Genomic DNA, 24,445 nt, shown 5'->3' on the forward strand with positions numbered 1-24,445 from the left:
CCCATTCTCTGGAGCAGTTCAGTGTTTATAACTCACAGACCTCTGCTCCAGAAATGTATGCCCCACACACACACCTGGACCTTCAATTCTAGAGAGTCTGCAGTCCCTGAAGGCTGTTCTCATTCCCCAGCCAATCTAAATTCCCACTCCAGCAACTCAGCAGCTGCATGGTCAAGAGGACCATGGGTCAGCACTGGGACCCACAGAGCTGACCCCTTCCCCCAGGCAACACTTAATCGCAGTGCAAGTGTGTGCAGTTTCCCAGACTTAGACACCAGAGTCATAGTGCCATCTTTTCATAATTTAAATACTTAAAACATGTATCTTTAATCCTAGTTCATGTAGAAGATTTCTGGCTGAGTTTTTAGGCCTGTTTAATCTGGGACACCACCAAAACTGACCTTGAAGCTAGGCTGGAACTGCTGTGACCTCTCAGTCCTATGCCCGTTAGGCCCTATCTTATTGTACAGGGATTCTCAGACCCTAAAAGGGAGCTTCTCCTCAGAGAGGCCATAGACTGTTCTCACCCTTGCCATTCTCAGCTCTGTCATTGTCTGATGTATTCTTCCATGCAGATCCTGGGGCCTGGTGTACACTCATTCTACCCCCTTAGGATTTATGGGGAAGCTTTGAGGCCATGGGATGAGCCCCATAGGAAGTATGCACTGTCCAAGGATGTGCCTGGCAGCAGCCAGTCAGGTAACCCCTGCCTTTAGCCTTGTTCATGTTTCCTTGCTTCCTTCCCACAGGTATAATTGGAAATATCTATCTGAATAATTCTCCCCTGAAAAACTTTAGAATCTACAGCCTGGATATGAGAAAGAGCTTCTTTCAGAGGTGGGTCCCTACCGAGGGCAGTGTGTGCACTCCTGGGTGCAGAGAGAGCAGGCAGGCCCCGAGAGCTGCTCCGTCCTTGCCCCCCTCACTTGTGTGAACAGACCAGGGCCCACAGCTTCTTGCCCAAGTGGTGATGGGGTCGGCACTGGAGACTAGGGGTTTTCCATGGCACCCCCATGCTGCCATTCCTAGGCCCTGCTGACAGGTGCCTTTGCAACTAGATGATGGACTGCTAGGCGGTGTCCAGGTCTGAGAAAGTGCCCTCTTCCCTTCCGTGCTTCTATTCTGTCTGTAGGTTCAACTCCAGCGCATGGAACCTTGTTCCTGAAGCACCTACATTCCCTGCTTTCTTCTTGGGTGCCTTGCCTGTTGACCTCCCCCCTTTGGACACCTTTATGAAGCTGGAGGTTCGTAGCCCCTCCCTGCCTAGGTTCTTGTCCATCCTCAAATGCCCTGAGGAGGGGCTGCTCCCCATGAGGCTCTCCTAAGCCTTGCTGGAGCCCTCCGTCACCTGTGCCTAGACGGTCCCTGTCCTTGTGTTGCTCTCTGCAAGGGTTCCTGGCACCTCCCTGGCTTGGAGCAAGTGGGCTCAAAGCAGAAGGACCATCTAGTGGTGCTTCTCAGGGTCCAGGTTCCTATGTCCAGTGTGACCTTGGGTACCCTGCCTGGGAAGTTAGAGCTGTTGGGAAAGAGACAGAACACTCCAGTTGGTATCTCATTGCTGTCAAATGCTCGTTCACACTGGTCTTTTGGAAGCTGAGAGAAGAACTCTGAGCATGTGCCCATCTCTGCTTCATGGGGGACTTCACATTTGCTGGCTCTCATGGCGACTCAATTACCCTGCTCTGCTTAAAGGGCTGGGAGAAGGGGGTTGTATTCATCAACGGCCAAAATCTTGGACGCTACTGGAACATTGGACCCCAGAAGACGCTCTACCTCCCAGGTGTCTGGTTGGACCAAGGCATCAACCAGGTGGGAGCACTTGCTGCCCCTTCCCTTCTTCCCAGGACCCCGTCTCATTCCTCCCCTCCCTGGTATCATGATGCTCCCCGGTGGGCAGGAGGGAGGCCCTTGTCACAGTCGGTTATGGCTGGTTAGGGCAGGAAAGGGGCGGAAGCTCTGACCTTCCCTTCCAGGGTCCTCGGTGCTGGTGCGTTGTGGGTCTCTGTCCCTTGTAGCCCAGTTCCCAGCCCCTTCCCTAAGGCTCCCTCTCTGGCTTCAAGATGAACCTGGACTGTGTCATACCCCAGGCTTCTCTCTCCAGGTCATTGTCTTCGAGGAGAAGATGGCAGGGCCGGTGATACAGTTCACCGAGACACCCCGTCTCGGAAGGAACCAGTACCTGAACTGAGCAGCGCCGCCCTCCCGGGCCTTCTGGTGGCAGGAGCAGAAGTGCCCCTCACTGCTGACGGGAGGCCCTTGCGCACGCCTGTCGGGAGAGCTCCCTTCAGGGGCAGCCTAGGGGCTGGTGAGGGAGAGACCCCTTCTCACCTGAGTGGGTTCTTGACTGGGATCTGTTGATGGCACCTTTCCTCCTCTCTGCTCCCCTGGGAGAGGACAGAGGGACGTCTGTCTGGGCTGTCTAGTCAGATGTCTGTGTGGTGACACATGGGTCTCAGGAGAAGTCCCGACTAGCTGGGCATGGCTGCTGCACACAGGTGTGCTCCTACGAATGTCCTCACCTGGCCTGGCCAATCCCTCGGGGCCCTTTAATGTTTCTGAAACAGTGGCTTTATCGCCGTTTGTAGAGGATAGTGAAGGGAGGCTCTCACCCCAGTTTCTTTGCTGCCCTCCCTGAGCCTTCTCTGGGATTCTGGAGGAAACTCCATGTGAGAGACAGTGAGAGACTATTTTTCATTCCCATCCAAATGCATCCAAGAGGATGGCAAGCCTAGCTTACAAGAAACGGACGTACCCAGCCCCTCATTTTCCTGAATTAGGGAGCATTTCCCATTTTACTCAGTGAGAAGAGGAGGAGATGTGGGTCCCAGCAGGAACCACAGCCTCTGGGAGGGTCAGGAGGGAGAGGGCAGGAGGCCCAGCTGCAGTGGCATGGAGGGGTCGCCTCTGGAGTGTTGGGTGCCACGGTCCTGCAGGCCCAGTGCAGACCTGGCTGCCAGCACAGTCCCCTCCTTCGGCTCCTGTAACTGGCTTCAGGGAGAGGCAGCTTCCTTTGCAGTTGTCTGTCCAGAACTGAAGCACTTGTTCTGGGACTGGGCCGAGGGTTTGGCTCAAGTTCGCTGTCCTGAGTTGCAATAAAGCAATAGAGTTGAATCAAACCCTCCGGTGGTGTTTCTCTGATAACATCTGTGCTGCCGTTGGCCAGAGCAGCAGCAGTGTGAGGTCGGGCACACATTTAGCCCGGCTGGCACTCAGGATCCAGATGCTGACTCCTCACCACACCCCTCCCAACCTCTATCTCTGGCTGACTCCTCACCATGTCTCTCCCAATTGCCATCCCCCTGAATGTCAGTGTGGACTGGAAGGGCCCTTGGAGCCACGTCCAATACGATCCCTTCTGGTGCAGGTGGCAGAGGGTGAGAGTCGGCTGTACAGTGGAGAGTTCCACATGTGAGCTACAGTGGGTGAGTTTTTTTCACAAGCGACACCTGGATTTTACTGCCACAAACTATCTTCAATAATAGTCAAGTCAAATAGCAAACACCTCCCCAGGACAGGGCCCATACCAGGAGGCCGTACAGATAGGTGGGGAATCCTGCTGAGGCCCCCTCAGCCTCACAGGCTCGAGTCCTGTGCTGGAGCAGCTGTGATATGCGGCCCCTGGCACGAAAGCTGAGCCAGGTCAAGGGCAGACAGTCACAGGGCTGGCCCCAGGGTCCCGCTGGGAGCAGAGAAATGGGACTTATTAATGTGAAAAGTATGGACAATGGCTGGGCAGTCAGAAGGGACAAAGTCCCAGTTTTGGCCAAACTCACCAGCTATCCTGAGCTCTTGGGAAGAGAGAGCACGGAGCTAAGTTGTGATTGAGACTGAGACTGAGACTGCTTGGGCACGGCCAGTGCTGGGGAGGAGCATCCCCACCCTCTCCTCACACCAGCGCCTGCTTCTGCAGAGCTGCATGTAAGTTGGCTTCTGCTGGAAAATGTAAAAGGAAACTAGAATTTAAAGGAACCTTTCAGTGAATCCTTTCATGAAGTGAAGAATCCCCACAAATTACTCTCTCAAGCAAATCTGCACAGGGGTACACTGGCCCTCTCTTAGGGTGAGGCCCCCTGCACCAGCTTACTGTTCCTGACCTGCCAAACAGCCCTGCAGCTTCTCTATCAAAGCCTCTTGTCAGAGATCATCCTCCAGAGCTTGCTCACAGTTTGTCCAGATCTTCCCGAATGGATGGCCTCAGTCTCTTGAAGACTCCTCATAGCCCCAACCTCTAAATGCTGGCGGGCTCCAGTCCCACTCCCTGGGCTCCTCCCTCCGTCCACACTCACTGTGGTGGCTCCATGCACCGGGGCTTGTAGACAGCCTGACACATGCTCCAGTGTTCATCTTCACCTGAGCTCCAGGTGCACTGGCCACCATCCACTCACCTTCTCTCCTGCACCTGAGGTGTGTGACCTCAAACTCCAATTACTCCCATGTCAGCCCCCTTCCCTCTGCCCCATGTTGGGAAATGGCAATTCTATTGTGTGTCTCAGATGGCTTCTAGCTCCTCTTTCATATCCCATATCCAACTCATCAGAAACTTCTCTTGGCTCCCTCTTCCCCTTCACTTTGTTACTGTGGTGTATCATGTTAATTGATTTGTGGATATTGTACCAAGCTTTCATCCCTTGGTCATGGTGTATGATCTTTTTAATGTATTGCTGGATCCAATTTGCTAATATTTTATTGGGGATTTTTGCATCTATGTACATCAGGGATATTGTTCTGTAATTTTCTTTCTTTGTTAGAATTGGGGTAATGCTGGTCTCATAAAATGAGATTGGGAGTCTTCCCTCTTGGATTTTTTTGAATAGTTTGAGAAGGATCACTGTTAGTTCTTTGAATGTTCGGTACAATTCACCTGTGAAGCCATATAGCCCAGGACTTGTTTGTTGGGAGTTTTTTATTCCTGCTTCTATTTCATTAGACGTAATCAGTCTGTTCAGATTTTTCATTTCTTCTTGGTTCAGTTTTGGGAGATTGTATGTTCCTAGGAATTTATCCATTTCTTCCATATTGTGCAATTTGTTGGCATAAAGTTTTTTGTCATATTTTCTTATAATCCTTTGTATTTCTGTGGTGTCAGTTGTTACTTTTCTTTTTAAATTTTCAGTTACAGTTTACATTTAATATTATTTTGTATTAGTTTCAGGTGTATAGCATAGTGGTGAGACAACCATATACTTTTACAGAGTGTCCCTCCCAATATCCTCTTTCATTTCTGCTTTTATTTGGGTCCTTTCTCTTTTTTTCTTGGCAAGTCTAGTTAAAGGTTTACCAGTCTTTTCAAAGAATCAGCTCTTGGTTTCATTGCTCTTTTGTATTGTTTGGGCTCTATTTTGTTTATTTCCGCTCTCATCTTTATTATTTCCCTCCTTCTACTCACTTTGGGCTTTTTTGTTCTTTTTCTAGTTTGTTTAGGTATAGGGTTAGATTGTTTATTTGGGATTTTCTTGTTTCTTGAGGTAGGCCTGTAATGCTATGAATTTCCCTTTTAGGACTGCTTTCACTGCATCCTGTAGATTTTGTGTTGTGTTTTCATTTCTATTTGCCTCAAGGTATCTTTTAATTTCTTCCTTGATCTCATTGTTTAGTAACATGTTATTTATCTTCCATGTGTGTGTTTTTCAGTTTTTTCTTATAATTGATTTCTAGTTTCATACCATTGTGGTCAGAGAAGATGCTTTTTATGATTTCAATCTTCTTCAATTTTTTGAGACTTGTTTTGTGGCCTAATGTGTGGTCTATCTGGGAAAATGTTCCATATGCTCTTGAAAAGAATGTATATTCTGCTTCTTTGGGGTGAAATTCTCTGAAAATTATCAATGAAATCTATCTGGTCTAGTGTGTCATTTAAGGCCGCTGTTCCTTGTTGATTTTCTGTCTGGAAGATCTATCATTGATGTCAATGGGATGTTAAAATCTCCTACTGTGACTGTATTACTGTTGGTGTCTCCCTTTACATCCATCAAGATTTGCTTTATATATTCAGGTGCCCCTATGTTGGGTGCTCCTATGTTTACACGGGTTACACCCTCTTGTTGGATGGATCCCTTTATCATAATGAAGTGTCCTTCTTTGTCTCTTACTATACCCTTTGCTTTAAAGCCTATTTTGTTTGATGTTGGTATTGCTACCCCAGCCTCTCTTTCATTTCCACTTCCATGAAATACTTTTTTCTATTCCTTTACTTTTAGTCTGTATGTGCCTTTCATCTGAGGTGGGCCTCTTATAGACAGTATGGGTCTTGCTTTCTTATCCATTCAGCTACCCTATATCTTTTGATTGGAGAATTTAATCCATTTACATTTAAAGTGATTATTGGTAGGTTTGTATTTATTGACATTTTCTTTTTCTTTTTTTAAAAATATATCTTTATTGACTTCAGAGAGAGAAAAGGAGAGGGAGAGAGAGAGATAGAAACATCAATGATGAAAGAGTCATTGATCAAGCCCACAACCCGGGCATGTGCCGTGACCAGGAATCGAACCTCAGTCGCCTGGATCCTAGGTCGATGCTCAACCACTGAGCCACGTCTCGCCGGGCGACATTTTATTCTTTATAATTATGTTCCTCACTTCTTCTTAAAGAAGACCCTTTAACATTTCTTATAATACTAGTTTGGTGGCAATGAATTTCTTTAGATTTTTCTTATTTGAGAGAGTATTTATTGCTCCTTCCATTTTAAAGGATAGCCTTGCTGGGTAGAGTAATCTTGGTTGTAGGTCCTTGCTTTTTCATCACTTTGAATAATCCCTGCCAATTCCTTCTGGCCTGAAATGCTTCTGTTGAGAAATCAGCTGGAAGTCTTATAGGAGCTTCCTTGTAGGTAACTTTCTTGTGCTACTTTTAAGATTCTGTTTGTCTTTAACCTTTGGTATTTTAATTATGATGTATCTTGGTGTGGGCCTCTTTGGGTTCATCTTTTTTTGTGACTCTGTGCTTTTCAGACTTGTGTGTCTTTTTTCATCACCAGGTTAGGGAAATTTTCAGTCATTATTTCTTCAAATAGGTTCTCAATTCTTTGCTTTCCCTCTTCTCCTTCTTGTACTTCTGTGATGAGGATGCTGTTATGTTTGATGTTGTCCCGAAGGTCCCTTAAACTTTCCTCATTTCAAAAAATTCTTTTTTTCTTGTTGCTGCTCTGATTGTGTATTTTTGCTGCCTTGTCTTCCAAACTGCTGACTTGGTCCTCTGCTTCATCTAACCTGCTGTTGATTCCTTGTAGTGTAATCTTCATTTCAGATATTCTGTTCTTCATTTTGACTGGTTCTTATTTATGGTTTCTGTGTCCCCTTTTATGCGTACTATCCCTTTGTTTAAGTTCTCACTGAGTTCATCCATTCTTCCCGAGTTCCTTGAGCATCCTTTATAACTACGTTTTGAACTCTGTATCTAGTAGATTGTTTGCCTCCATTTTATTTTGTTCTTTTTCTGGGGATTTCTCCTGTTCTTTCATCTGGGGCATGTTTCTTTGTCTCTCTATTTTAGCTGCCTCTCTCTGTTTCTGTGTATCAGGTAGATCTGCTGTATCTACCAGTCTTGGTAGGGTGACCTTATGTAGTAGGTGTCTTGGGGGCTCAGTGGTACAGTCTCCCTGATCACCTGAGCGAGTACTCCAAGAATGTCCCTTGTGTGGATTAGGTGAGCCTCCTGTTGTTGTTTTGTTTTGATTTCTGTTAGCCTATCCATGAATGGGGCTGGCTGTGAGGATTGACCCCAACTACAGTGTATGAGCTGCTGTGCTGGTGCCGACCACATGGAGCAGAATTCACCCCAGCAGGATCTGGTGCCTGCTGAGATCTCCCTTTGGGTGTTCTGCTTATGGAGGTCATTTGGTTCTGCTCTGATGTGGTCTGAAGCCTGCCACCAGGTGTGTTGGTTCTGGGGCCTCAAGTGCAGTCAGTCAGACACTGCCTGTGACTGGTCCTGGGCTACGTGTTTAAAGCTACAAAGCAATCCACAGTTTTGGTTGCCTTTGCTGGGCCAGGGTGTGCATGGGAGGGTCCAAACTGTGTACCAGGGCCAACTTCCACAAGCACCAAGCCTGGGATTAGGTCATCAAAATGCCTCCACCTGCCAGTTGCCTGTTAGGCTCAGACACTGAAAGAACCTTTGGTAGTACGTGAGTTGTGTGAGGTAGGTTCTCGGTAGGGGCAGGAAGTGTTTATCAGGTTGATAACAGAGTCAAACACAGCACCAGTGCTGGGTCTGAGGCCACTCAGCAAAATTCTCAGGGCTCACAAAGGCCATCACCACTCGCTGGGGGCCTGTGGACCTTTGTAATGGGATGAGGTCTCAGAGAGTCATCAGGGTGAAGCCTACAGAGTTCATTGGGCTAAAACAGATGACCATTTGGCCATGTGGAGGGAGGGTTCTGCACTGGTGAGGCATGCAAGGGGAAAATGAACCCCATCCTAGAGCTACACAACTTAGTGTCTCCCTGTTGTCTCTGCCACTGTTTCTGGGCCTCCTTGAGAGCCTTCCAAGAAAGTGCACCATGAGCCCAGGCTGGCCACAGCTAGCAGACTTCCACAGGGCAGGAGTTCGACGATGCAGCCCCTGGGAGTGGGGAGGGTGGGGCTAGTTCACTGGCCTGGGTTGATGCCTGTGGAGGGGAGTGCTTGACTCAGGAAAGACGGTGTCTGGGAATGTGGGAGGGGGACTCAGCCCAGGGACCTTGGCAGCTGTCCCTCTAGTTCTCTCCCCGAATTGGCTATCCCTCTTAAATACATCCAGAACCCAACCACTTCTCTGTGCCCCAAAGCTTGCACTTTCCTCCACCTCACCATCATCTTGTGCCTGGCCTATTGCCTGATCGCCTCCAGGAGCCTGCCCTCACCTCTGCTTACCGTTCAGCGCAGGAAGTGGAAGGATTCTCCTAAAAGACCAGTTAGACCGTGCCTGTGCTCTGCTCCTAACCCTCCAAAGGGTTCCCTTTCCACTCACATAGAAGCCAAAAACTTTACCCTGGTTTCTAGGACCAACCAACATATTCTGTGCCTCCCCCTCCTCCCATGTCCATCCCATCTCCCACACTGACCCCTCCCACCTTTCCCAGTTTCAGCCACTGGCTTTTTTGCTGTTTTTTAAACATGCTAAGCACTCTCCTACCAGGGAGAGAGTTCTCTTCTCCAGAATTCTCTGGCCCCTATAATGGCATGTCTGCATGCAGCTATTCTGCCCAGATGGCACTTCACGGGGGGCCTTTCTGACCACCCAGTGTAGGGGTCGGTCCTCCCTACCACTGACCTCCGCTCCCACCCCCAGGCTCGTTCTTGTCTTCAGACCAGATCCCATCTGAGAATACTGCAGGCGTGGCTGCTGTCCGTCTACGCCCTCCTGAGGAGGTGAGCTCCGCAAAGCCCGGGGCTTTGGTTTTGCACTGCTCTGCTGGCTCCTGGAATAATGCTGTTCCTAGTAGGCACCGGACAAATACACACTCGGTGGATGGTTAAAGCAATAAAAAGCAGTAAAATAAAGCAGGGATGAGGAGGATTAAGGATGTTAAAAACCATATTTGACTTTTAATTTTGAAAACAAATTAAATACAGTTAAATTAAACAGACCAGATGGCGCAGTTGCACGGGCTCCACCCTCCCCCGGCTCTGTTCGATTCCCAGCCCCAGCTTCACGCCTCTGGCGGGGAGCAGAGAACAGGCTGAGTTTGGAAAACAAATTGTAGTCATGGACCGCATTCTGATTTTTAACAAACTCATTCCCAACAAAGAAGAAAGCTGCAGGCCGCCAGGATTACAATTATAAATATATCCACATGCAGCTGAAGAGGACATGGGTTGAAAACACCTAGAATCTGCCAAAAAATAATAATAGAGGGAGAAAGAGAAAATACCTCATTTTGTTTATTTGTCAATTTCCTGAAAATGAGCCCTGGGTTGTGTTGTTTTTGTTTTTGGCTGAGAAGGTGGCCCAAGGCCAGCCAAGCTCACCTGAGCACTCAGGGCTGGTTTAGTGGGAGGCAGTGGAAGGCCTGGGCCTGATGCACTCATTGGATGGCTCCCTGTGCCCGCCTCTCCCTCTCCCCCATGCCATGCCACTTGATTCTGAGAGGTTCATTTCCAAAGCAACCACTGAACAGGTAAGAGGTTGGGGGTGTTCCACAAGGTGGCTCAGGGATCTCAGGGATACGGTCCCACTGGATGGGTTCATGACTACTGTGGTAAATTCAGTCCATTTCAAAATAGGCAGCCAGTGCTATTTTTTGAATGTTTAGGTTGCGGGACTAAGTCTTATCCCCCCACCCACCCAGGAGTGGGTTCTCAGTGGTCCTCAGACTGGTCCTGTGAGTTTAAATGAAGTGGGTGCTGTTAGCAGTTAAAAAATAAACACCTCTTCAGTAGGCTCAATCCTTTCCTTTCCCTCCACTTGGAGGACAATTGTGCTTCCAACGTTCAGGAGCATGAGCGAGATAACCAGCAGAGGGCGCTGGCCCTAGTCAGAAAGCCAGAGACCTCCCAGTGCCCGGCAGAACCCCACGCACTCCTGGTGGAGGGAGGCCCCAGGGACGCGCTGCTCTTTGGGGAGGAAAGGGCTCCGCTGGACCTGAGGCGGCCTGCTCTGCATGCTCCCCACCTAGGGAGAAGTGAGACTTTCTTTCCCATTCTGTGTTTAAAATACAAGGATTTCCAAAGTCGTGTGTGCTCAGGTATCCTTTCCCCAGTGTCCAAATCCCTCTGCTAACGCAGTCCCCCTGCATGCAAACCAGGGGCAGGAAGGAGTCGTGGAATTGCCGGGCCTCAGGCCTCTTTCCGCCTCTCCTGCCCGGCTCACGTGAGCCACTGAGGTCTGGATCTCAAGGGCTTCAGGAAGAGGGCTCCTGCCCTCCCCATCCTGGCCCAGCGAGGGGCCCTGGAGCGCAGTGGGCAGTGGGGTGGCAGTGTGGGGATCGGGGTTCATGTGGTCTAGTCCAGATCAGACATGACCTGTGCTGGCTCGAGGGCCCACCTGCTTCTCTGCTGCCAGGAGCAGGCTCGAGGGGCCTGGGCCGGAGGCAGGGGCTCTTTGCCACAGCCTGAGGCACAGGGGCATGTGGGCAGGCCCAGCTTCCCCCATGCAGGGCTGGCCACCTGTTGGGATCAAAGATGGCCTTACGCTCTGGAACTAGAGGAAAGCCACAGAGGCAGACGTGTACTTGGGAGCAACCCTCTGCGGAGGGACAGGCGCTCCTGATGCCCGGCAGGGCCTGCTGTCCGGTCTTCAGAATTCTCTGGCTGGCTAGCCTGTGTGGCCGTGCTGGACCCCAGGAGCAGGAGCTGAGAGGGCCACCCTCCCCTCGACCGCTGAGTCTTTTCACCTCCCTTGCAGTCTGGCATCACTCTGGGGCTTGGGTGAGCCCCACATGTCTGCTCCTGCAGGCCTGTCGTGCAGGAAGCTCTGAAGAGGCGTGGGGGCACCAGCATGCTGGCTGGGGGCTTGGCCAGCAGGGGGCCTTGCTGGGTGGAAGAGACCATGTCTGGGATTTCTGTGCTTTAGGTTCTCTGTCTTTTGTCCTGGCATCAGGCTGGGCTCTCTCTGAAGCCTCAGAATAAAAAGGAGGGTGATGGCCATTCCTTTGGAGTCTGCCTTGGAGGGACCATCAGCCATGGGGAGAAGGCCAGGAACAGGGTGTGAGAAGAGGCTCCTGTGGAGGGGAGAGGAGCAGTGAGTGAGGGGGTGTCCAGGCGGCCAGTGTGGCCAAGCTACTCAACCCTAGCTCCCAGCCGGGTTCACTGAGGAGCTGCACAGAGCCCAGTGCTGGGGTCCTCTGTGGAACCCTGGTGAGGTGCGTGAGGGCAGGAGACGGGGCCTGGGGGTCTGGCCTGAGGCTCTCAGTGGCACTGGCCCAGTCGATTTCTTAAGTTCAGGGGACAAAACAGACAGAATGACATCCTGGGGTCCCCAGTGGACAGGTCACTTGCAAACATGACACAGAAGCTGACACTAAACCCCAGGGCTAGAGTTCAGATATATCCCATTGTCTGAGGTGTGATGACATCATAGAAATAAATGCCTAGAGGTGACTCCTGGCTTTGCCAATCACCTGGCGCAATTCAGTTCATTTAGCTTTTCTGAACATCCTTTCTTTACTTCTAAAACATAGATAGATCATGTGGGCACTTCAACAGAGGATTTTAAAGAATGAAATAACAGCAACACTTTTATGGAACTTATTCTGTGCCAGACACTGTCCTTGGTACCTGTAACAACCCATTTTACAGGTGAAGACACTGAAGCCTAGAGAAAGAAAGGTCAGACAGTGGAAAGTGGTAGGCCAGGAGCCGAATCAGGCTCTGGGGTCCACGCTTTCACCATGGCATTACACTGTTACTGTTGAGAGACATGGGGACATCTAGGTGAGATGGAAGCAGTAAGTGAGGGTCCCTGTCACAGCGGCATGACCAAGGAGGAGGCCACAGGGAAAGGCAGCCTGGGAGTGAGTACACAGTAGCGCCTTGCAATGGGACAGGTGTCGTGGCCAGAATAATAGGAGTAAGCAGGCAATGCTGGAAGGAGAGGCTTCCGAGGCGTGGTGGCCGAAGGGCCCAGCTGTGTGGCAGAAGTTGGTTCCTGTTAATTTCCAGACAGCACAATGGGAAGGGGACTTCAGTTACGCCTCTTCTCCTTTTGTTTCCTCACAATGAAAGACCAAGAGGAAAAGTCTTGGAAGATTTATTCTGTGTCCAAACTTGGTACACCCCTGCCCAGTGCTCGCTGCCCTCGGCCCCGCCGTACCTGTATCCTGGGGCTCAGATCTCCACGGTGGGGTCAGTGAAGCCTTTCTTCCCCTCATTCACCAGCACCGGCTTCTCTGTCCGTGTGTGCCAGACCAGGATCTGTGTGTCCAGAGACATGAAACAACGTGAGACAGGCCCCCTGACCTCTCCCTGCCCATCTCCTGCCCCTGCCCACACTCTGCAAGTATTTCTCTTGCCCCTCCCTTTCTGCCCTTGTTCCATCAGGATTTTCTCCACTGTTCTTTATTTCTACCTACTCCCTCACTCTTGCTGTTTGTACATATGATGCATTCAAAATAGCTGCTGGAAACAGAAAGTGTACAACTACAGAAAAATAGACAAATAAATCCGAAGATTCCTCTGGCTTCTCATTCTCCTTCATGTTCGTTTAAAAAAAAAAAAAAAGTTTTTATTGACTTTAGAAGGGAGAGGGAGAAATATCAGTTGGCTGCCTCCTGCACTCACCCCAGCCAGGGATCAAGCCTGCAACCTGCGCATGTGCCCTGACTGGGAATGAAGCCAGCGACCTTTCTGTGCACAGGAAGATGCTGAACCGGCTGAGCCATACAGGCCAGGGCCCCCCCGGGTTTCTTGTGGGTCTGTCTAGAGAGGCAGAAGATTGTTCTGGAGCCTTCAGCTCAGCCAGGTGAGAGCCCAGGTCCTAGCTGGAGAATTTCAAACTAGGAAAAGTGTGTGTGTGTGTGTGTGTCTGTGCATGCATTTGTCCATCTGTGTGTACACATGTACGGTAATTGCAGGGAGGTGGTGGATCGCAGCTCTTTTGAGGTGAGAGGGGACAGTCCCTGGCCCTGCCTCACTGATCACCACCCTCCCCACTTCCCTGACACTAGCCCGGCTGCGGAACAGGCGGTGAGCGCCTTCCTGGCGGGGGTTCGGGGCTGGCTCTGGGCTGGCTCTTTGCAGGGCCGTTGGGAAGCCTTGGTCTCCTGCTCCCGACCCTAGGGAGGGCCCGGAGGAGCGTGGGAACGCCCGCCCTCGGCCCCGGGCGCTGCGGGGCCCACCTTGGTGCAGTTGGCGGCCTTGGGCTCCAGGTCGTTGAGCGTGACGAGCTCGCGGAGGAGGCTGCTCTCCTGGTAGCCGCCCTTCACGCCGCGCAGCTTGAAGTAGGCCTGGCTCCGCTGCAGGATGAGCCGCAGGTTCACGGCGAACCCGGCCATGTCGATCGCGAAGGGCCGGTGGGGGTCAAACACCGTCTTCCAGCCGACCACCTTCCCCGCCCCGTTGACCCGCGGGGCCTCGTACCGAAGGCCGCCGGCGAAGGCGACGGGCCACACGGACACCCTCCTGGTGCTGCGCATCTGCAAGGCGGCCGCAGTCAGCGCCCGGCCGGGGGCGGCGCGGGCCCCGCGGGAGGGAGTCGTCGGGGGCCTGCACTCGCCGGCCGCCTGAGGCCCGTCAGGGGCACAGGCTGGTCCTGTCTGCGGACGGGATGGCCGGTGGGGCATCTGCGCAGGAGCCCGGCCCCTCCAACCACCCGGCCTCCCTCCTCTCCACGCGCCTCCTGCCACTTTCTTGCTGAAAAACCCGTCTTTCCAATTCAGTCCGACGCGACCCTCCCCTCCTCCGCACGACCGTGACCCGCAAACCCCAAGGACACTGACACCGGTCCCCCCCGCAGACGGCTCCGGGGCGGGGGGGGAGCAGCAGCTCGAGCACCTTTTCCTCCTTTTCCTCCACCGGGGGGCTGCTGAGGCCCGCACCCGCCGGCTCCGCTTCCCCGCCGCCCAGGGCCCGCACCCGCCTGCTCCGCTTCCCCGCCGCCCAGGGCCCGCACCCGCCCGCTCCGCTTCCCCGCCGCCCAGGGCCCGCACCCGCCCGCCCGCTCCGCTTCCCCGCCGCCCAGGGCCCGCACCCGCCCGCCCGCTCCGCTTCCCCGCAGCCCAGGGCCCGCACCCGCCCCCCTCCCGGGCATCCCCGCGCGTCCCCGCCCGAGCGCCCCCTCTCCCCGCGTCCCCCAGCCCCCTCCCCGCGCCCGCGCCCGCCGGGTCCGACCTCCTCGAAGAGCTCCAGGCTGTAGGTGTTGTCGTCGTCCGCGAAGTAGACCACGCCGGGCTGGCTGGCGTTGCGGGGGAAGGTCTCGCGCAGCCAGCGCAGGGCCAGGTTGCGCTGCACGGTGCCCCGCGGGATGCGCGGGTCGCGGGCGTCGCCCCGCAGCTTGTAGTTGCGCGGCGTCTCCACGTGCAGGTGCGTGTAGTTGAGTCCGGTGTCGCGCAGCAGGCGCGTGGCCAGCGGCGTGCGCTGCGGCGCGTCCTCCACGACCAGCCAGTGCAGGTTGGGCACGTGCAGCAGCGTGTTGGCCAGGCGCGTGAGCTCGGCCTTCTGCACCGGGCGGCTGTAGGTGGGCGTCACCACGTGGATGGTGGGCAGCGTGTCGGACCAGGGCGGCGGCCGCGTGTACACGTACTCGGTGCGCACCACCTCCACGATGTCGCGGTCGGACGCGCAGTACTCCCTGGGGTCCGCGCCCGGCGGGACGGGCCGCCGCTCGGCGCCGTCACCTGTGGGGCGGGCAAGGCCGCGTGGGCACCGAGCTGGCTCTGGCCTCGGGTACCGACCGGCAGGATGCCCCCCGCCCTGCCAAGGCGGAACCTGCCCTCTGCGCCTCCGGGGAATGTCTCGGACCCCTGCCCGGGGCTCTGCCTCTGAGCGCCCGCAGCACCCCTGGGATCCCGCAGGTTCCTGGCTCTGAGCCCCAGACAGCAGGGTGACCTCTTCCTCCTCCCGCACCCGACCGCTCTGTGGCTGCGTGGAGGCAGCCGGCAGGTCCCAGGGCTGCATCTGCAGCTCCTGCATGTTGAGTTTTCTGTGACAAAGTATCCGACCCTCCCCAGCCCAGTGCCCCCCTCATCTGGCCGGAGCTGACCGCACTGCCACACAGCGTTGGGGCTGCAGGACACCCTGGCACTGCCACGGCCACCCTGTGATGCAGACGCCACAGTGCCCAGAGCAGGGTTAGTGCTTTCATGCCACTGTGAACCCTGAAGTGTGAGGTTGGCGCACCCCGATTTTTCACAAACGCGCTAGCCCAATAGGGCCTCTTCCCTCCCAGACCTGCGCACTCCATTCTTTGAACCTCTGCAGAATTTAATATCTAACTTCCTCATTTTATTCCAGGATTTTGCCCACAGTTCTCAAGATAATTCTGGATCCCGAACCTGTCCTTTCTGCTTTGAGGTGTTCTGACACTTTGGTGTACACAAAAGGATGGGCGGAGACCTGCTTTAGCTCTCCTGCCGGTCTGATGTCGGTCTCCCGATCTGCACTTTCTGGAGGCACTCATTCAACCACCTGGGAGGCTAACCGCACCACTGACCCTAACTGTCCCAGCACCCAGCTAACGCTTACCCATATCTTCCCAAGGACATCGTGTGAAAACCTGCAGAGGCCTGGCCGCTGGGAAGTACTCTGGGTAGGGAGAGCCCACTCCTTCCAGAGGACAGCCCGCTCCAACTGGGGCAGTTCCAGCGACCACGTCTCCCCTTCCATCCTGGGCATTCCCCCTAGTGAAGCTACTAGTCCATCAAGAGGAGAACTCAGGGCCATTGGTGGCCATGTTCTCAACGAGCCCCTCTCCCCACTTATGTCTTTCTGTGTGAGCGACTGTGTGGCCCTCACCTCTCTCATACCATCTAGCAGGAGGTGATCATGGTCAGAGGACACACCTAAGAACCCTCCTGCCTGGGCGCAGAAGCTGCCCATTTCTGCCACTTAGCTTCTGGTTTCTCAATCTGGGCAACTATAAAGGGGAGCTAACCGCAGCACCTACTTCACTGAGCTCCACTATGGGTTAAGGAGTCGGTACATGGTCCTGGAACCAGGGAGGTCCTGGAACATGGTGAGGCCGTTACTGTCATGTCCTCTTGTAGAGAAGAGGACAGTAGCTAGCCTGTCCTCTCAGCTTCTTGCAGCTATGGAAAAGATGCAATGAGCAGTGAAAGGGCTGAGGAGTGGCCCTGGGGAGGACACTGTGAGTCAGCCATTGTGTCACTTTCCCTCCTCCCCACCAGTCATTAGCACGTGGCTTGTGTGGGTTCTTGTGTGAGGTGTGACCCTGGGCTCTGTGAGAGACACAGATGAGCCCAGGAGAAGACCTGCTCCCGGCACTGCCAGGGTTCACACACGCTAATGGGGCAGCAAGGCCCACAGCACAAGCTGGGAGCTGCTCCTCAGGCTGTGGGCACGATGCCATGGGTGCAAGTGCAGGGGTGGGAGACAAGCACAGACACAGCTGATCAAAGGTTACTTTTTGGAGTTTTGGGTCAAACTGTGAAAAGAGAACAAGTTTAAGGAAAGAGAGATGAGCGACTGGGATTCTGATGAAGCTATATAAGGACCGATTTATCCTGTCAGTAAAGTTTGGAAAGCCAAGAACTGGGAAGAAGATTTAGAGCATTTTCCGCATCTTTCTGCCATTCAGACCCTCAAAAGCAGGTAGCTCTATGCCTTGAGAGAGTCCTCCACACATCAGGCTCGGCCACAGCCTGAGCTCAGCCCTTCCCACTGGCTTCGTGGTTTCTACAACCTTTGGGTCATGAGGGTCTCCCTGGGACTCTGACTTCATTTTGCTGCAGCTTCTGTTCAGCCCCTCTTGGTGTGCTCGGGGACAGGAGGCCATGTCCTTGTCCCAAGGCATGAGATCAGTGCTGAGCAAAGCAGCCTGACACCTTTGACCCTGGAGCTCTGCCAGGAAGGAGAGCACATGAAGTCATGCCACTCTGTAGATGGTAGTTTAACCCCTCTGCCCAGATGTAGCTGCGGAAGGAAAACACTTCTAGAGTCACAAGCACCAAAGAGGGACGTTGGAGTTGGGAGGAGAGGATGACTGTCGGGGGACAGGCTCTAAGGGCCCAGCACTTGGCAGTGGGAAGTTAGCGATGCTCAGGTTGGCCCTCCGTCACTGAGGCTTTGGGAACCGCTGGGGCTGAGCAGGGCCAGACGTGTCACTGTGTAGAGCAGCCTGGCTTCAGCTGTGATTCTTGGCTACGGCCTGCATCCCAGTCACTTGGGGTTATGGCTACATGCAGAGTTTCAGGCCCTACCCGGGGCCCTCATCATCTCTCGCTGAGATGGGCCAGGTGCCTTCACGTTTTATTTTGCTCCCCATGTCATACTGCGTACACATCAGTGGGAGAACTGCTGCCTGGAGTGTTGGGTCTGTGGGGGTGCGAAGTGCAGAGGGGAGAGGAGCATGGCTAAAGACTGAAGGCATGAGGCGCAGGCCAGATGCGGGCACAGGGAGGGTTGGGGGTGGAGGGATCCTCAGCGGCAGAGGAAAAGGTAGCCTGGTGGAGGGGGAGCTCAGGACTCAGCCCAGGTCTCCCGGAAGAGCTCTGTGGGGCTTTTCCTCTGGCTAGGCCTATGTCACTAGGTCAGACTCGGTCAGGGCTGCCTACCTGGTAGCGTTGTAATTAACCTAGTTATTAATAATCGGAACGGAGCAAAGGGAAGGCCGGATGTTATAGGCGTGTCATTTGGACAGCTTCACCAGGAAGCTGCAGCAAAGGGAAGGCAGACGCATGCCCAGTAAAGCTGGGGTAGTGTTGGGAAGGTGTTTGCTGTCAGTCACGCCTAGGAACAGAGGTCATTGGCCAGAATGGGTGTGGCCACCGCAAGTGCGGGAAGATCTGGGATCTTAATTCCCTGAACAAGGAAGTTCACTCTCCTGGTTTTCTCTTGCGCCTTTTGGACTCTTGTTGCAGGGGGCATGCGCTCTTTGCTCTCCCGCATTCACCCGCGTGGCCCATGGCTGTGTGGATCCCACACACTATGGACTAATGGACTGCAAGCAGCCTGATGGTGACCCGGACCCGGCTGCAACGTGGGACGGAAACTCTGGATACCGGCTTTGCTTCTAGCTCCACTGAAGCCCCATCTGCACTTCAGGGAAATGGGATTTTGGAAACCCAGGGATGTAATTCCACACAAATAAAAATCACCAATCGTCCTGTGCAAGTCTTGGAAAGTTATTTTTCTCAAGGTATCGTAAGGATTCCACCCCCAGCACTCAGTGGGGGAAAGGATCCCCCACTTCCGCCAATAACATAACCAGAAAAAGAGGGGTGAATAATGTATTCTCCTTGGAAGATTCTAAGACACGACGCAGGCCAAGGACCCTCTTCACCCCACCCCACTGCTGCTGAGTGCGCCCTGTCCTTGCTGTGCTAGCACTGGACCCGAGGTGTGTGTGTGTGTGGGGGGGGGCAGCATCCACCAGGTTCCCAAAAGGGCCAAGACCCCTAGACGGGTCAGGCTATCGGCCTGGATCATCCTCACGGCTCCCCCCAGCTGCTTGGTAAATGGAAATAAGACTCCAGCAGCACCGGCTGTGCTCTCTCGCTGCTGACCCTGGCTGGGGGCTCACCCTTGTGTGCCGACAGCAGCGGCGCGATGGTGCTCTGGTGCCACACGGTGACCAGCAGCGTCCAGGGCAGCACGATGAGCACGACTGCAAGGACGTCCCGTCTTTTCGGCATCTCCACGGCTGGCGGGGCCCACAGCTCCTCGTTACCTGAGCAGCAGCGAGGTCAGGAGAGGGGTGGCGCCGGGCGGCACACGGTGACACGCACAGGGGAGAAAAGAACAGGAATGGGCCGGACGGGCCAGACACGGGGACAACAGAGAAGCCGCATGCTGGCTAGCAGGCCTTACCGGCGCTCAGAACCCACCCATTGCGGATGCAGGCTTGCAGAGTCCAGCCAGGCTAGAGTTTCAGTTTCAGAAGGGGTGGCTGCTCGGGCACAGTCAGGGACCCTGCAAGGCGCGTACCTGAAAGAGAGCAGAAGTGGCTGGCCAGAGACCTGGGGCGGGCAGGCGTCCAGAAGGGCCGGCCCAGCTCCAGGTTGTCTCGGTGGAGCTCGGACTTCCTTCTCCCGGAGGACCCTGCTGCCCGCCTACCCGGGGGAAGCGGACCTCTGCTCCCGACTGAAATGGTGACGTGACTCTGCCACACCCTGGCGCTCAGCGGGGCGCAGAGCTTAAGGGCACAGACTTCAGATACACCTGCCTTGGTTTAAACACGAACTATGCTACCAACAAGCTATAGTTCCTTTGCCACAGCAACAGTACATGCCGCAGTTTTCTCATGTACGAAACGGGCGCCATCAGTTTCTACTTTACAAGGTGGCTCTGAGAATTAAAGAAGAGCCTAGGAAGCCCTTAGGATGGCACCTGATGCACACATACTGAATGCTCAAGGCTGTGCTGTCCCCTTGTTTGGACCCAGATATTTTTTTTCACAGCCTGGATAAAGGGGTGTAATGAAGCAGAGTAGCCTCATATCACACCCCCAACCCCAGTCCCATGTGACCACTCCAAGACCACAGATGGGGCTGCAAAGGGCTGGCTGATCCTAGGCCATTTGATAGAAGACAGGGGAGCTTCTAAAAGGCTGGAGGTTTCCTCTGCGTTCTCTTTCATACGCCCTTTATCTTGAGGAGAGCCCTAGGTTCTGGGTGGAGAAAGCCACGCGAGGCGAGCTTCGAGCAGTCTGGTGTGCGTGTCAGCGTGCTGCCTGCATGCACACGTAGCTGCTTCCGCTCTGTCCCTCTGGGCAGCCTCTCTATTCCATGCCTTCCACCTTTGGCACTTGCTCAATGCCCTGCTTATCTGCTGGGCTGTTAGTAATAATAGCTGTTAAGATAGCATTTATGGTGCCCCAGGTGACACTCAGCAGTTCATGTTTAGTATTACAGCAAGCAGAGCCAACACCAGGAGGAAGTGCTTGGCCACGCCCAGAGGCCAGGAGAGGGGCAGGGGCAGGGCAGGGAGAAAGATGACTGAGGGAGTCGGGCGGAGGCAGCCAGGTGTGGCTGAAGCAAACTGCGAAGCGTGACATATGCTGTCCTTATCGCTATTTCACAATAAGCAGAAAATTAATCAGTGGCTTGTCCAAGGTCACAGCCAGACATGGAGCCAGACAGCCAGACATAAACCCAGGCCCTTTGGTCTGCTGCAATCAGGTGCATGGGAAGGGAGATCCTAGGCTGAGAGGCCCCACCAAGTCTTATCAGGCATGGGATGAGCACAAGGACACATATAGGCCCTGGCACAGAGCCACCCTCCTCCACCAAAGCCACCTCTGCTGTCACAGCACTTCCTGGAGACAGGAGCAGGAAGGGGGCAAGGGGGGGCAAGGCTGCAAGGGAGCCGTGGAGAGAGAGTTCTGTCCCATTTTGTCTTTCTGGTCAAGGTATCTAAGACAGGAAAGGGAGGGGGGATGAGGGAGGAAAACTCTAAAAATAAGCTTAGCAATACACCCAGTTGTGCATTAATTACTCTGGAAGCCATTACGGCTTGAAAATCCCATAACTTTAATGGAGGCTATTATAAGCATAGTAGCAAAATCGTGGAGCTAATTACCAGGTGGTTATTAAGCAGAACAGGGTGAGCCCCCAGCCTTAGAGAAAGCCCACTGGCCAGCAGGGGAGGGTTTGTGGGAAATGGGGCCTGGACTTGGGGGTAGGGCTCGAAAAAGGGGGGAACTTAGGGCTGTGGGGGCCCTGGGAGGGTGTGACCTGAGTGAGGGGGCCTGGGGCAGAGGGCAGGGGGACCTGTGGGAGGGCCTGGGGCAGGGGGAGGCTGCACCTACCCCAACCTCAGATCTGAGGTACAGGTCTGAGATGAGGCTGCAAGGATCCTAGCTCACCACAGCCTTCTGCCCGGGGCCTTGGAGGAAGGCCCACAGCTTGTCTGTGGCCCCAGGCTCATCTCTGCAGGCTGCATCCACCACAGAGCCTGGCATTGCTCTGGACCTTCGGTGGAAGCAGGCAGAAGAGTCAACACCAGGACGGAGGAAGGGCTTGGCCACACCCAGCAGCCAGGAGAAGGGGCAGGGGCAGGGGCAGGGCAGGGAGAAGGAGGTGTTTGAGGGAGTCGGGTGGAGGCGGCCAGGTGTGGCTGAAGCAGACTGTGCAGGCATGAAGGAGTGTGGGGACCCAGGGTCTGCTGCCCAGGGGTAGGGAGGTGGGGAGAAAGCAGCCTGGACAGTGGTCTGGTCGGTTCCCCACTGGGGAATGGGGAGCCACTGTTTGCCCTCCTCGGCCTGTAACTTCATCTTTAAAATATGGAGGCCGATTGTAAAAGTTTGAATGAATTTTCAGCTCTGTTATTTTATCAACAGTTACGGCTCCATGAGAATGAAGATATATTCTGCTTGGGGAAAGGCGAGTCAAGTGGGCATTCAGGCCAAAGTCAAAGCAAGAGGCTGACATACCTGCTTCCCATGAACTCCATCATAATTTGAGGGATTACCCAGGGAGACTGCCCACATTGGGAAAGACCTATTTATAGGAATCTAAGGGTTTTAGGGTATCATGAGCTGTGCATGAGAACTAGGAGGTATCTGGACCCAGATAGGAAGGCTCTGATGTGTCCAAGGCTGGCACAGAGCCAGTCAGGCTCTCAGGAGAGGTTGGGCCTGGGGAGGCAGGGTTAGGTGTAAGGGTGGCTGCCAGGATGGACAATTCCAAATGCATGGAAAGGCTTTCTACTGAGTCTGCAGGTGTTCAAAAGGCACCTCATCAATGTCCCTGGTTTCTGAAGAGAAGGCTTACTTCCTTCCATTCAACAAATATTGAGTCAGCACCTATAGTGGGCAAGTTGTGTGCTGGAATCTCTGGGCAATGCAGCAGCCTGGGAGAGGTGCCAGGGCTTCCTTCTAGCACCTCCGAGCCCGAGGGAAGGAGGGACTTACACAGCTCAGGCTGATGTGTGGTAAGGACCAATGTTGCAGAGACTGAGTGTGTGTGTGCATATGTGTGCATGCACACGTGTGTGTGTGTTTGATGAGTGTCAGTTACAAACAAACTCAGAAACCATCCAAGACACTTGTCTCTGATAGATGATAAACCATGCTACTAAGTAAGGTTGCAAACAGTGCTTTGGTTGGCCAAAGGAGTCTGTTAAAGCGACAGTCCTTCAAATGATACACACATGTGATGCATGTTTCAACTTAAGTAACGATGAAAGAGGCAAGAGTCCAGTAGATGATGTCTCCCCATTACTGCACCACATGGGGCCATGTTCCCTCAAATCCCAACCACTCATGGCTGGTTTGCTTCCAGCACTCCCACTCTCTCCATGCAGCCCCTCGGCCTTTGCCTGGGTGCCAGGCCGCTGGGGCATTCTGCTGCACATTTCTGGCATTATGCCCACCATAGTGCACCACCCGTGACCTCCATGTTAATTTCTTTAAAGTGATCCAAGACCTGAAGGGCACTTGGTGTGCGATCTGCATGCAGCATCCTTTAGAATTTTTATGACTTTTTCCACCGTTCAACTTAGGTTTCACAAAAACAACACATCTCTTTCCAGCCCATGTTTCATGGTTTATATAATATTCTGAGGTAAGGATCACAAGCATGATCTTTAAAAACAGGTTAGGAACAAACATTACAGACCCTCGGACTCCAGGCCAGCATGTGACTCAACTGTTGTGAGCAGAAGCGGCCACCAGAGGGGAGACGCAGCATTGCACTGGCCCGGACACCACTGGAGTGCTTGAGGATGAAACACGGAGACCGGCCCATGTACTACCTAGGTCAAGCGGTCAAGGAGACGCTGGCTAAGAGAGCTTCTGCTGTATATGTGCAGGAAAAGCCGGCCTTCGTCATCTGAGAGCCCAAGTCCCGGGGGTGGGGAGACAGATGCTGAAGCCTCCTTGTGGAGGAGCAGAGCCAGTTCCATGGCTCCACTGGTCAGGCCCAGAAGGGGTGAGGATGGGGGGGGGGGTGCTGGGGCAGGTGCCAGCCTTCTGGGCACGGGAGCAGGGAGGTGGCAACAGGAGGCAGAAGGAGGGGACATTTTGAAAGAAGATGGGGGACGGATGCTAGTCAAGGCTCCAGCTCCAGCTCCAGCTCCAGACAGTTCCCCTATCAAAGGGAGGCAGGATTTGTCCCAGAGATCCATAGGAACTCCTAAATGGATCAAGGGATTAGTATCGATTCTTCTGCCTCTGCTCAGGAAAAGCCCAGTGCCAGAACTAATCAGCTCCCGGGCCAGTCAATCCACACTTCATTAACCCGCCCTTCCTCCTGCAACCCCGGCCACTGTCCACTCCACCCCCAGCCTGGCCCTGGCCTCTAGCCACCAACTCCTGTTGGGCGTACAGGGCACAGGCTTGGCCTCTCCCTGCTCTTCTTCCTCCCCTGCCCCATCACCTGGAGGGGAAGGGAGAGTAGGGGACAGGGATCCAATAGCTCATTCCACTCAAAGAAATAAAGTGAGGTCTCGATGGGATGCTTGGTGAGAATCGCAAGCCTTCTCAGTAACACCCGTGCTGGGCCAGCAGGATCCTTTTCCATAAAGCCCAGTCCTCTGATCTTCACAGCAGCCCTACGAGGCAAGCAGGGAGATGTCCTTTTCATGTACGAGGAAACTGAGGCTCAGAAGGGTCACATGATCAGCTCAAGGTCCCGGAGGTAATCGCCGCTGGAGCCGCTCAGGCTCTGGCCTCTGAATTGGCACAACCCTGCCTCCCTCTGCCTCCCCCACTGCAGAGCCAGCACTTGCTCTGGTCCCCAGGCCACCCTCAGGACCAGAGCTCCTGAGCCTGCTGGGCCCCAAGTCTGCTCTGCCAGCCAGTGTTTAGGCCGAGTGCTCCAGGAAGAGGCTCCCCACACGCTCTCATGGCGCTGAGGGGGTGAAAGCCCAGGCCCTGGAAGGTCCATGTTCTCCCTCGTGGTCCAGCCACT

The 24,445-nt window shown here is 53.9% G+C and overlaps 2 protein-coding genes across 2 annotated transcripts in view; one reads left to right on the forward strand and one right to left on the reverse strand.

Moving 5' to 3' along the window:
• GLB1L2 (galactosidase beta 1 like 2) overlaps positions 1-2,188 on the forward strand; it is a 45,953-nt gene extending 43,765 nt beyond the window's left edge. Inside the window, exons 16-19 of the mRNA XM_016215926.2 lie at positions 750-837; positions 1,133-1,244; positions 1,693-1,809; positions 2,102-2,188. Of these exons, the coding sequence (XP_016071412.2) occupies positions 750-837; positions 1,133-1,244; positions 1,693-1,809; positions 2,102-2,188 (404 nt within the window). The remainder of the gene's footprint in view (positions 1-749; positions 838-1,132; positions 1,245-1,692; positions 1,810-2,101) is intronic.
• A 7,329-nt stretch (positions 2,189-9,517) lies between these two features.
• The window catches only part of B3GAT1 (beta-1,3-glucuronyltransferase 1), a 28,457-nt gene continuing 13,529 nt past the window's right edge, over positions 9,518-24,445 (reverse strand). The window contains exons 2-7 of the mRNA XM_087828696.1: positions 19,421-19,520; positions 19,117-19,263; positions 14,748-15,253; positions 13,757-14,053; positions 12,733-12,833; positions 9,518-11,641 (exon numbers count right to left, since the gene is read on the reverse strand). Coding sequence (XP_087684822.1) covers positions 12,747-12,833; positions 13,757-14,053; positions 14,748-15,253; positions 19,117-19,263; positions 19,421-19,424 — 1,041 coding nt within the window. The 5' untranslated portion in view covers positions 19,425-19,520 and the 3' untranslated portion in view covers positions 9,518-11,641; positions 12,733-12,746. The remainder of the gene's footprint in view (positions 11,642-12,732; positions 12,834-13,756; positions 14,054-14,747; positions 15,254-19,116; positions 19,264-19,420; positions 19,521-24,445) is intronic.

This window comes from Miniopterus natalensis, chromosome 20 (genome assembly GCF_054644295.1).
Source record: "Miniopterus natalensis isolate mMinNat1 chromosome 20, mMinNat1.hap1, whole genome shotgun sequence".
Taxonomy (NCBI): Eukaryota; Metazoa; Chordata; class Mammalia; order Chiroptera; family Miniopteridae; genus Miniopterus; species Miniopterus natalensis.